General features: G+C 27.4%; 2 protein-coding genes across 5 annotated transcripts in view; both read right to left on the minus strand.

The window, feature by feature from the left end:
* Positions 1 to 2,444: 2,444 nt before the first annotated feature.
* Positions 2,445 to 7,394, minus strand: LOC136076871 (uncharacterized). 4 transcript variants are annotated; one of them, XM_065790514.1, is made up of 11 exons: positions 7,092 to 7,394; positions 6,088 to 6,996; positions 5,656 to 5,948; positions 5,279 to 5,491; positions 4,926 to 5,165; positions 4,697 to 4,722; positions 4,343 to 4,548; positions 3,908 to 4,237; positions 3,615 to 3,773; positions 3,014 to 3,206; positions 2,445 to 2,837 (listed from the first exon to the last, which is right to left on the minus strand). In XM_065790514.1, the coding sequence occupies exons 2-11, from the start codon at positions 6,964 to 6,966 to the stop codon at positions 2,530 to 2,532; spliced, it is 2,847 nt and encodes a 948-aa protein (XP_065646586.1). In that variant the 5' UTR covers positions 6,967 to 6,996; positions 7,092 to 7,394; the 3' UTR covers positions 2,445 to 2,529. The 4 variants fall into 4 exon arrangements, with proteins under 4 accessions (XP_065646586.1, XP_065646582.1, XP_065646585.1 ...); XM_065790510.1 differs by having other exon boundaries at positions 4,697 to 4,773; positions 7,100 to 7,372; XM_065790513.1 differs by having other exon boundaries at positions 4,697 to 4,773; positions 7,092 to 7,350.
* A 4,825-nt stretch (positions 7,395 to 12,219) lies between these two features.
* LOC100204767 (uncharacterized) overlaps positions 12,220 to 13,619 on the minus strand; it is a 40,478-nt gene continuing 39,078 nt past the window's right edge. Inside the window, exon 15 of the mRNA XM_065790515.1 lies at positions 12,220 to 12,632. Within this exon, the coding sequence (XP_065646587.1) occupies positions 12,521 to 12,632 (112 nt within the window). The 3' untranslated portion in view covers positions 12,220 to 12,520. The remainder of the gene's footprint in view (positions 12,633 to 13,619) is intronic.

Here is a 13,619-nt window from a genome sequence, read left to right on the forward strand (position 1 = left end):
TTTCAGTTAAAATACATTAGAATAATGAGACAGAGCACATTTTTTTAAAATGATATATTTTGTAGAACAGTAGAAAAGCATAATAGATCTAACATAAGCATAATAGGTCTAACACTGAGAAATACTTCAAAATTTCTAGTGGAAATCTTCAAGAAGTAATTAATAAAATAGTTGTTTACACCGTTGCTAAGGCGTTGCTAAGGAGTAGGAAAGTGCATTGATCACAATAATTGTATTTTTTGTTACTTTTAAAGCACATAATAGTAAAAATTGATTATGGATTTTGTACTTTAATGTTTAAAATAGCATAATTCAAAATAAAATAAAAATTTTTTTTTGATTTTTAATAGTGAGCCACCTTAATAAAGTTTTACAAAAAAGAAATAATTTAATAAAGTTTTAATTATTTAATAAAGTTTTACAAAAAAGAAATTATTTAATAAAGTTTTACGAAAAAGAAATTATTTAATAAAGTTTTACAAGAAAGGTTCTTTAGCGAGTCATTACCATTATTATACTTACCTTTGCAAAACTTTGCTTTTCTTTTTGAAATAATATCAACGGGTGAACGTGAAGGAGGAAACTTTCGGGGTTTGGTTTCTATGCATGCTAAGTTTGACTCAATTTTAGGTCACACGTTTACATTCTTGCTCCACAAAGTATTTCATTAAAATTTAAAATTAAACTATTTTCTATATATCTAAAGCAGTTAAAACTCATTTGATAAAAAGAATTGTCCATTTTATGCTGTCCTATTTGATACTACAATATTGTAGTATCAATTACTACGGTGTCAAGTTACCGTATCTACCGTAAGATCGTATTTCTGTAGTCATACGTTGGGTAGATTTAAATGCTAAAAATTGCGGCACAAAAGAATCTTTTATTTGAATTTTTCGATGTCACAGATGCAACTGCTGTAGGATTAACAGAACGGGTATGTGATTGACTGACGATGCAAGGTTTAAATTTAGAGAAGATACGAGATCAGGGTTATGATGGCTCCAGTGTAATGAGTGTAAAGAAGGTGGAGCATAAAAACTATTTGGAGATTTGATAACTGAAGCACCTGTGCCATACATAAATACATTGTTCTTCTCATAACCTAAACTTAGTTCACGGCGATTTAAGCCTGTTATTTTATTGTGAGCATGCGCATAAGTTACGTTTGATAAAGTTACAAAAAAAAATGGCGATTAGATTTTTCGGCAAATAATGAAAATTTGTTTTTTTATTTGTTATTAATGAGGTACAAATTTCACATGAATAAGTAAGCACAACAAATTTTTGGAATTTTATATCCTTAAGTGTTTAACCTAAATCGTGAAAATAAATGAGAATGTTTGTAAACAAAGAAAATATCTCAGTTCAAAATTAAAGGTTTTTTAAGTTTAAAAACTAAACATCTGTCATACAACCTATAGAATATCTTTTGTTTGAAAATTTTTTGGCCAAAAAGTTTAATTGATTCAAATTCTGTAATAAAAGCAAAAAAAATCTGTATGCTCTGTTTTAACCGATCATTTTTTTAACTAAAATAAAATGATTTAACGGCAAGCTATGTATATATTCTATACCTTTTTGTGCGTTCTGAAAAAATTTCTTACCACTATAAAAACCTAAAATTGTACAAAGTCTGGTGTTGTATTATTCAATTCTAACTAAGTAATTATAAACATGTTAAGAGATACATGTATTTATAATTTATGAGATAACACTTGTAATCATTTACTTTAAAATGTGTAAGAGATTCCACAGTTATGGAAATTCTAATGTTTGCCCTTAACTTGTAGACATAGATAATGTCATATTTTATTGAGTAACAACTTATAAGATTTATGATATTCAAGATATTAACTAGAAAATTTACGTTTAATTGTGTAACGTATTAATTAAACTATAAATATGCAAGACTTAATGTTGTAATGCATAGAAAATATTGATTTAAAAATACTTAAACTTCATGCAACATTTTTCTATTGTAATTTTTCATTAAAAAACTAAAAAATGTCCCTCCGATAACTTTTAAACACAAATATAAATACGAACCTTGTTAAGTCGGACTCTCAAGGGAAATAGATGAAGTTCGATAATAGATAATAGTCCGACTTAGCGAATGTCCTTAAACGAAGCTCTCAGTATTTATAGAATGTTCAAAGGAAATTAAATATCTGACTTATCCAGGTCTGAATTTAAGGGGTTCGACTTATCCAGGGTCTGAATTTAAGGGGTTCTACGGTAGTTTCTACTGATAATACATTTCTTATGCACAATGCTACCTTATAAACTATTTGATTATAAATCCGGGAAATTTTCAACAGCAGTATTAATTATATCAATATATACTTCCATACTATAAAACTTAAAGTACAATTATTTTTTTTTAGTTTTCGGTAATGGTGCAGAATAGGGAGCCATTATTATTATTTTTAAATAATAATACATTTCTGAATTATATACTCCTTAGAAAACCTTTTTTTTAAAAGATTGGATTTTCAATACAAATTTGTATACAATAAAATTTAAGATCTAAACATTTTTTTTTCTTTTTTTTATTTCTGGTTTCATAGCTTTAGCTTTCGGATGGTTTCTGAGATAATGTTCTTTCAGCGTGCTTTTTAAACGACTACAGCCTTTCATATGCCAAAACAAACGATTAAGGTTGTTAAATTCGGCATGTAAACTTTCGCCGCCTTGTTCCCCATAAACGCCAATGCCTAATCCCCATTTCTGAATAAATTGAATTACATGGGATTCAAGCAAATGCATCTTTGGAGTTACAGATGCACTTGGCCAAGTCAACCGATAATACTCCATAAGCGTACGGATTGCTAAGTCTAAAATTAAATAATTTGAGTACTGAAAATCTTTTACACAACTTCCTTTAAATATACTAATCAAATATCTACCTAAAAGCAATCAAGACAATCATGCTCGTTTGCAAAATTTACTTTTCAATAAGCTCAAAAATGTGTTAAACTCAATCATCAATCTGCTTAAAAAGAAAACCTACCTAATTCTTGAATATCATTCTCTTGAAAAGATTGCGAGCTGTTCATGAGCTTATGACATTTTGAATAATAATGAAATAACTGCCTAAAATTCTGGCTCACTTTAACAGATAATAAATGAATATCGGTGCCAATAAAACCAAGAGTTGAGATTAGTTTTGGAATGGAATTGCACAAATCTAACAATGGCTGAGGCTAAAAAAATATTTATAAAATTAAATAATTTTTCAATATTTTACAACAACAAAAAAAACACTTTTGCATGAGATTAAACTGATTTCTGCGGATTTTTGATCAATTCTAATAACTTTTGTTTTTGTCGACAAGCATTAGTTTTTTTCTTGCAATAACCAATTTACTTTTTCTGCTTAATTGTAGTGGATGTAATAAGCAGGGGTGTCTCTAATCCCTCTAATTTGCGAGGATCGGGTAGTTCAAAACAAAAAATTAGAAAAAAATTAAAGGTTTTATATGAACAATTCGAAAGCCACTTTAGGATTTTTCCCAGTGACCTAATGTTTTTCAATTGCTGCTTTTCAGAACAACTGTTCCTAATAAAAAAACACATAAAAATATAAATAATATATACTATTAAATAAAAACCTTAAGCATTATGTGAACATGGTTTCCAACAAAGCATTTTCCATGATAAGCCTGTCTTTCTACTTTATTAGCCTTCAACACTTCATCAAGTTGCTGAATGCAGGGACCTGAAGTTTTATCAAGTACGTTTGCTTCATTTAATGAACTTAATTCTTTTATCTAGAAAAATATATTTAAAGTTTTAAAATATAAGCATACATATATAAATTTTTAATAACATTTTTATTTAACAAAAATTTCATTTTAAACTTAATTAAACATTTTTGAAAACATAGTTTCATAATAATAAATACCTTGTCGTTTTTTATTAAATCATAGTAAACTATTCTTGGTGTATATATGTTCCTAATTTCTTCTGTTTTATCTGGCTCACATATAACCTTTAGAGAAATTGTGTCTTGTAGAAGTGCAATTTTATTGTCACAGTCTTCAATAACACATTTTACAAAATTGGATTGAACATGCATGTTAACATATTTGTCAAAATCAGCTTTACCAATTATATTATTCTTTAAAGCAAGTTCTCCAGCAAGCTTTATATCTATTAAGTGGCATTCGTCTTCAAACATGTTGAAAAACTTTAAATAGGTACCCAAAGATATATGTAAAGCAGGTACAGCAACCTAACAAAATTTCAAAGGTTTATTAGACTACCAATACTAAACTCATGATTGAACCAACAAAGAGTACTAAAAAGATTAAAAAACAGAAGTGCTAAATTATATTACCTGGTCTAGAGGAATATTAAATAAAGTTTCATTAATCACATTGTTGAATAATTTAGCATTTTTCAAATTTCCTCCATTACTTTGAAAACGATGAAAGTCATTGTTTAAGGAGTTTAAAGACCTTTGTGAAACAACATGCTCTCTACATAATGGAGCTAGTTGGACATCTTTTTTGGTGATGTCACAAAAAAGACAGCAATGCCGACCTATGCATAACAGAAATGGTATCAGTATAGTAAGGTTTTCATTGATTTTTAATGTTTTTAAAGTCCTTAAGTTTTCTTGATAAGATTTATTTACTTTCTAAAAAAAATGGTTTTTTGTATAAGTGTAATAAAAGCAGAGCAAACTTACCAATAGCTCCTGTAACTCCATATACGCTGCAAAGAAAATCATAATCACCAAACATAAAGACACGAAAATTGCAATTTCTAAATATTAATAACTGATAAATAACAATTGAATTGTTAATTATCAGTTATTAATATTTAGAGAAGCATAAAAAAATAACAATTTAAATAAATAAAAAGATTATAATTTTGTATAAACTATAATTGCTTTTATCATTGGCATTATAACTTACTGCCATATCATGTTTTGTATCTCATCAACTTGCGATGTGTAACGAGACAGTCCTACTATAAGGTTAGTTCGATAGTCTTTGGCTTCAAATGTGCTGAACACAGTACTATTTGATTTTGAGTTAGGTTGATCTTGGTTAACTATTTGATAACTCATTTTAAATGAACCACCTCCATAATCTCCACCAATTTTTATGTGGATTTCATCACACTTTATTCCATTTTGTTTTATTAACCTGAAACTTAAAATTAAAAAAAAAACAATAAAAAAAGAATAATAGCTTCGACTCTTTATATGTTTAAGTAAAAAATATATTAAACTTTATAACCTTTGCAAATATATTAAACTTTATACCTTTGAAGAACATTTAGCCGGTTTTCAATATTTGAAGGTAGATTTTCTATGTATGCCCAGGGAGCATGTTTGATTTCAAGAGTAGACTTATTATTTTCATTTTGAAATGTAAAATTCTCATCCAACACAATAAGATCATTACCTGCCCAGGTATTTGCAACAGCTCTTTGTTTACTGTTAGAAGCAGTCTGGACATTTCTTGAATTCAACCATCTACAATATTTTGTAAGTAAACTTTTTCCTCAAATTAATTTTTTTATTATAAAAGCATTAATAAGACATTATTAAAAATTCACTTTAACACATCTTTACATACATTTATGTGTAAACTTTTTTAATAATTGAAATTTCTTTAACTAATTGAAAAAATATTTTACCTAGACATTGTTTTTAGTTTATTCCATGGTATCCCCACATCAGCTTTAAAGGCAACCAATTCTTCTGCAGAAAACTCAACAACTCCAACGTTAGCATTTTCCAAAATTTTTCTCTTTTGATTATAATCAAATGATTTTAGCATAACTGCAGTTTGCATTACTTGTGAATCTTTAGAAATTCCAATCTGATGACTAACCTCCTCCATTAGAAGTCTGTTTCTTTTTTTAAGCGTACTTGTACTGCATGATGCACTTTCCTTGTAAGCTTTAGGTGTTACAGTTAAGCAAAGAGGCTTTAAAAAAAGTATATATTTATACATTAAAAATATCATAACAATAATCTATATTATTATGTTTATTTTAAACTTTAGACTAATTCATTTTTTCCTTAAAATTTTGCATAACGAATTTAATTTTTTTTTGAATACTTACTCTTGGCCCACCAGATGGAAATTCTATTGTAGTTGTTTTCGAATGCTCAAGTTTGTGCTTAATGACCTGCACGACTGCAGCTTCAATATTTCGAGAGATATCACTTGATTTATTGACTTTATAGAAATCATCAATGATTGTACTATGCTCTCTCTTTAAATGATCGTTTTGGCAATCATGACATTCATATTTGTCTTTAAAAAGAATTTTTTTTTCACAAAATTTGCATGCTATATATGAATGTTTTATCATTTCTGATACATGCACAGAACTGCAAAGGTTATTAACCATGATATAGGTTGAACATATAGGACATTTTGCTTCATTTTCTAGTTTACCTTTAATAAGCAATGCAATGCATCGGCTACAAAAAGAATGCTGACAATCTTTAATCATAACTGGTTGATGCATTATTTTTTCACAAACTTTACAAATACATAATGTTAAATGAGGATTAAGCTCAAGATTTAATTCAGAATACTGATCTTGGTTCAAAGGTAAGGGTAAGGATTTTAGAAACAGATTAAGGTTTATTTGCGTCCATCTTTTAAATGCTCCTGGTCTTCCTACATTTGGCTTTGGTTTTCGACCAGCTTTACCAAATACACAATTACACTCATTTGCTTGACATTTTAACCAAATTTTTGGTATAACATTGAAAGTTTTATTACCTCGGTTTTCATAATTCACCATAGTTGCATTGCATTTCAAACACATTTGTGCTGGATGAACATCTAAACAATCTTCAGCAATATTTATTTTAAAAATATTATAAATTCTATCACGCCTACTGATGGTTTTTATAGAGTCTTTTCCAGTCAAATTTCCACAAATTCTGCATACTCTCAGTAATTTTTGTTGATGTTTTTCAGCCATCATCAAAATGAAGATTTTATAAAAACCTCTTGACTAAAAAATGAAAATATATTTCATAAAAAAATGATCGGTTATAGAAACTAAAATTTTTTGAGAGACGATTAACAATATTTTTATTAAAAACTAACCCAAATACCATAAAAATTTTATTTCGTCAATAATTAGCATCTATGACATAGACTATGTAAAGTGTTAGTTTAGGTAATATTCCAGTTAAAAGTTAATTAATTAAAGTGGATGTTTAAATATATTTTTCACATTGATTTTATGCTTAAACTAACTCATTTACGTAAAATTTCATTTTATGAGTCAAAATATTAGCAACCATTAAAATATTGTCTTTAAAAACAGAAAACAAGGTTGAATCATGATATACAAATTGAACACGCAAAATATAAAATTAGATAACAGAGTATTTGTAACAGACGCATGCGCATAATAAAATCCCAAGCTTTCATAAGTATTGAATCACCGTGATTGGCTTCGACGGCATCATTAACAACTAGTTGTTAATGATGCCGTCGAAGCCAATATACCAGCCATAATATTTTTTGAAACAATAAGTCAGATTTTCAATTTTTTGGCTTTAATGTTGAAAAGACTTTGTTCAAAATTTTTTTAAATAGTTCTAAATTTCAATTTAAGGGGTTTAAAATTTTTTCAAGGTTACAATTTTTGAACGCTAAAAGAATGTGTTACGAAATTTAGAACTGAAGAGCTTAGTACATAATAGATGTTTTGAAAAAAGTAACATAATAGATGTTTTGAAAAAATCTACTTTGATCAGAGATATAACACTTCAAAATAAGGATTTGTAATGATTAAAATTTATTTTGAAGTTCTTTTAGCATTAAGCTAAAACAGAACAGAAAACTATTCATAGTAACTATTCTTTATAAATTCATTTAACAATAGTAAAAAAAAAAATGTTTTATCAACATGTTGCTCTCGCGTTTGGGGCAAAATTTTAGGGTTTTTTATTCCCAGACTCCAATCATCGCAATTTTTTTGCAAAACGTATATAAAAATAAACTTTAAAATATTTTAATATTATTTATTTTTACGAATTTTTTGGGGTTTGTTCTTGAAGCTAGCTATCTCAAACATCAAAAAATGCTGGAAAATGCTGCGACCCTGAACTTGTTTATTTGTCAAGTTTTTAGAACTTAAGCTTGTTTACCTGCCATGTTTTTAAAACACTTGTTTGTTTGCCATGTTTTTAAAACACTTGTTTGTTTGCCATGTTTTTAAAACACTTGTTTGTTTGCCATGTTTTTAAAACACTTGTTTGTTTGCCATGTTTTTAAAACACTTGTTTATTTGCCATGTTTTTAGAATTTAAAACACTTGTTTATTTGTCAAGATTGTAACTTAAATAAACTTAGAATTTATAATTATTAGATTATAGTTTATAACTTAATTAAACTTAGAATTTAAACTTGTTTATTTGTCAAGATTTTAGAATTTAAAACACTTGTTTATTTGTTTTTAGAATTTGAAATAACTAATTAAAGTAGTAACATCATTTCAATAAAAAAAATTTTTTTTAGTTAAAAAATGAACGTCTGGAGAAAAAAACTCTAATTTGTTTCGAATCCGGCATTTAACCAAAATATAAGACACCACTTACCTCTTCTTATTATCCAGCCATTTTAGTGGTTATTATTTTATACTAATGCAATACCGAACCATTTTTTTAAAATAATGATTTCGTTCTTAAGATATGGAGACCACACAATGAGTTCAATTAACGGTTAAAGAAAAGTGAATACAATTTGCAATGATTTACTGCAAAAACTTTGAAATGTATTTTTTAACATACCAAAAGTTTTAAGTATGTTAAAAAATACATTTAATTTTTTAATTTTAACTCAGAGCTAAAAATCGCACTAATATTTTTGCATCGTCAGCATAAGTCTTTGAAATATTGTTAAAATTATTAGGTAAACGAAATTTTTTTTAAATTGCATAGAGTTTTTAAATTTAAATAGAAACAGAAAGAAAAAAATTTTTTTTATATTTAAAAAAAAAAATATTTTATTCTTAAACTTGGGTAGAATAAAATATGCAAATCAATGTGTAATTAAAAGAACACAAAATGGAAGAAAAAACATTGGGAATTAAAAAATTAACAATTCAAAAATGAATAACTAAAAATAGAATATTCAAATAAAAAACCAATTAGTAAAAAAAAATTTTTTGAGACGTTGAGAGGTTCTAAGGCATGCTATCGGAAAAATTTGCCCACCTTTCTTGATCAAAAAAGGATGTAAGAAAGATTAAATGTATTTAAATCAATATATTTCTGAAAAATTAAGACTGTAAAGATTACATATTAATAGGTAAAAAACAAAAAAAAAATTAAGTTTTACAGAAAATTCTGACTTTCTTTTTGATGCCTCCCATAAGTTTCTGGACAGAGTGATTTTTGTAAGTTTTAGCAGCGTAATCCCATTTTCTTTTCAAATCTGTAGCTGATTTTACTGTTTTTCCACTTAATTTCAATTTCTTTTTTATGATGGCCCAATATTTTTCAATAGGACGTAATTCGGGGCAGTTTGGAGGATTCATCTTTTTTGGAACCAACATCACTCCATTATCATCGTAAAACTTTTGAGCATCTTTTGAGTAATGCATTGTGGCTAAATCAGGCCAAGACAATACTGAAGTACTTCTATGAGCTTTAATTAGTCGTTTTATACGAGAAAGACAACATTTCACGTATTCCGAAGATTTCATTGTGCCCAAACAAACATGAATTGGCGATTTTTTGCCGCAAGAGCAAAGTGCCTGCCAAATCATCAATTTTTTCGAAAATTTATCAGTCATTACATACTTGTATTTATCACTCACATTTCCTCTTATTTTAGAAGCATAGTAGCACTGCCCAGGAATTTGTTTAAAATCCATTTTAACATAAGTTTCGTCATCCATCAAAATGCATCCATTATGTTTTGTTAACAAGTTATCATACAACTTTCGAGCTCGACTCTTTGCGGTTGAATTTTGTTTATCGTTTCGATTTGGCATTTTAACTACTTTAAAACTTTGATATCCAAGTCTCTGTTGCCATTTGTGTACAAAAAAATTGGAAACCTTCAGTTTTTTTGCTCAATATCTATCAGACCAATCAGGATGTTCTTCCAATGAAGTCTCCAACCGTTCGAGAGCTCTAGGATTTGCTGTGCGTTTTTTTCGACCACTTCCTTGTTTTCTCTGAATAGTTTTCTGTTCTGTAAACCGTTTAAGAACAGTATCTACAGTTCTTCTTGATATTTTTAATGGTTTCGCCAACTTTCTATTCGATAAAGTTGGATTTTTTAAGTGTTTGTCCACAATCAAAATTTTTTGTTTAGTTTGCTCGATTGACATTTTGAAACTAAATAATATTTTTAATTATTTTTTTCTGCCAAAATGTTCTATTATACAAACACTACCACACACTAAAAAATAATTTCAAAAAACGACCGTTAACTAGCTTTACCACACCGCAAAAGTTGGGCAGATTTTTCCGATAGCATGCCTTAAAATAATTTTTTTAATTTCTTTTTCTCATCCCAGCTATTAAGGTCTAGTAAAAAATATGTAAAAAATCAAATTTTTGTTATTGGTGCAGTTTAAAAAAGAAATTTTTGCTCTTTCAGAAAATATATATTTTTACACATGTTTTTTAATTAGATTTTTCCAAAATTTTCTACCTATAATGACATGTATTTGTTTGTTCTCTTAGCAACATCCTTAGCAACAATGTTTTTTGGTTGTTTTGGGCCAAAATTATTAACCAAACTTGATAATATAAACTCTCTTAAGAATGAAGAAACTTAAAGCCTAAAAGGGTTTATTGATAAAGAAAAACACCAGGAAGGAGGAGATAATTATTCTAAAAGATTACTTTAATTTTTTTATATTAGTTTTGTTAGTTTTCTCTGTTTGTGATATTTCAGACTTAAAACAAGCATATCTCAGCTTCTATGAATTATTTTTGAATGAAATTTTAAGGGTTTATTCATCTGTCTATAAGTTAGTATGTGAACCAGAATCCATTTAATTCTTTGAGTATTTTAGGAATTACGGGATGGTTTTTGTTAAATTTTACCCCTTTTTTAGTTTCTCCAAATACGTAGAGCTACCATTATGGATCTAAACATAATTATAAGTTTTTACTGGTTCACATACTAATTTTATGCAAAACGAATGTACAAATAACTAGAACTCTTTGTTTTAAGAAAGTGATGTTTTACGCATTTTTTGCTGATTCAGCATTGAAGAACGTAAATAAATTTTTTTTTTCCGGATATAATACAAATATAACTTCTTTATACTGAAAAATAAAATAAACTTTCCAACAAATTGTATTTATTATTTTTTTACTAGACGACCACATTAATATTTAATTATCTTTGGCTTTTCTGGAATGATAGTTTTGACTCTTTTTCGGCATACATTACTGCTTTTTGTGCTTTTGCTATTCTGGGCTCTTGATACTGTTTTTACGCGGCTCACGCTTTTTTCGCACCTCGGCCATTTTTAAGCTTCACTCAACAATAAAAAACTTTCAACAATGCTTTGCGCTACTACTTTAATTTCTAAAAACGAGGTAAGAAAAGCCTGAAACTAATGACATAAAATTTAGAATAATTAAATCGAAAATAGTTAACTTCTTAAAGTGAAAATTAAAGAAGTTTAAATTCAATTATGAAATTCAAATTAACTTTAAATAAACAACGTAATACATTATTACTTTTGGTTAACATTCTCAACATTTATGCGCTTTAAACGTTAACAGTATTAAGCATTTCAGAAATTATTAACTCTAAAGTTTATCAGTCTTTCTTAAAGCAATGAGCATTAAACTGTTCGGTTACGAGCCCTGGAGAAAAGACAACCTTGATATAAAAATCGTTGTTTTAATGATCCTTAAAGACTTTCCCTTAGGAGAAACTGTAGGTGTTTCAAACAAAACAAAAAAAACCTTTCATAATTTAGAATGTCTGAAAATGAGTTTTATGTGGTTACGAAAACGACACAAAAAGTTTTAATTGAATTTTACCCTCAACAAGCTAAACTAGAACCATGCTTAGTATTCATGTTCAAATTCTCATCCTAGTTAGAACATGTTTTTGTTAACAAGTGCCCACTTTTATAACTTTGACGCTTTTTATAATTCAGACAAACGCCCCTATCGCTTCCTTCTTTTCAAAAGCCCTGATTTGACCTAGAACCTAAAAAAGTAAAGACAAAATTCTCCAAAGGTTAACTTACTTTCAAATAACTTTCTGTTTATTTCTACTTTACATTTAGTCCATAAAACATTAATTTAATACAAACAAAAAATTATATATCACCAATAACAAAAACTATTAGTTTACGTCATTACATTAAAGTTTATTACTCTAAGATAAAAATTTAACAAAAATATTTACATTCGCATAAATAAAGTATAATGAAACAAACATTAATTTATACATTTTAATAATTAATTTAATAATAATATTCATTTATGATTAAATAAAAATCTAAATATAATTAAATTAAAAATCTTTTAAAAAGTTAAGATCTAAGTTGCGATATTTAATGTAGCAGTATCAGTTTTCGTCCCTCTACTTAGAATTTTCAAAGACCGTGTCTTGGTATACTTGTACGCTTTTATGTAGTTGAAACCAAGCATTCTGTAAAATAAAAAATCATTTTTATAAAGTTGAACTGAATACTTACCGAAAACATTTTTGACAGAATTTAAAAAAGCATTTGAAACTCATCGTTTTCATGTAGTATAAACTAAGTATTCTGTAAAAGAAAAATCTCTATGCAGTTCAAACGAAATATTTAAAAAAACAAAACAACGTTCTTATATCCCACACTGCAAATTTGATCTAATAGTAAACATCCAGAGCTTGTAATTATAAAAAAAATCTTTTGAAAATGTAAATAAGAAATTCACAAAACATGCCAAAAATCAAAAATATTAGGTTATTTATATATACATCCATAGATACATACATATTAGGGTGATAACTTTTTAACTTTTTTTTTCTTAAAAATCATTTCTTGTAGCACGAATGGATGAACTTTTACCTATTAATGACTAAAATAACCTTTATTCCAATGAAATATTGAAAAAGGTCACGCACAAACCAATTTGAAATGTAATATAGGCAATTTTAGCGTGATATATTTGTTTCAACAATATTTATAATATAATATGGCATAAGTCATAAATCCCCCCTAAAAATTTTCACCCTGAGAGAATTGTTTGGAATTTTCCAGAATATCGTAGAACGTTTTGCGTTTGAGAAGTTCCTGTAGAGTTATAACATTTTTTTAAGCTGTTTTGCAGTATGGTATAAACTGATATGTAACTGAGGTGTTCAAAGCAGATAGTTAAGTTTAATTTGGCTTAATTATTGCCTAATTAACCCCTTTCTTAATTCTAAATTTAGTAACTTAAGACAACATTTAAAATACAGACCTTTTAGAATTAATAATCCCAGATGAGGCCTTAAATTTATATCGTTTTTCTGCTGGATAGGACTATGTTTTGCATGTAATTTATAACTCAAGTTAAAAAAGTGTAGTAGTGAAGCCGTTGGTATAATTCTAAAATTCTATATTTGTATATTCATATATATTTTTGTCTAGAAAGTGTTTTTAAAATA

This window comes from Hydra vulgaris, chromosome 02 (assembly GCF_038396675.1).
Source record: "Hydra vulgaris chromosome 02, alternate assembly HydraT2T_AEP".
NCBI lineage: Eukaryota > Metazoa > Cnidaria > Hydrozoa > Anthoathecata > Hydridae > Hydra > Hydra vulgaris.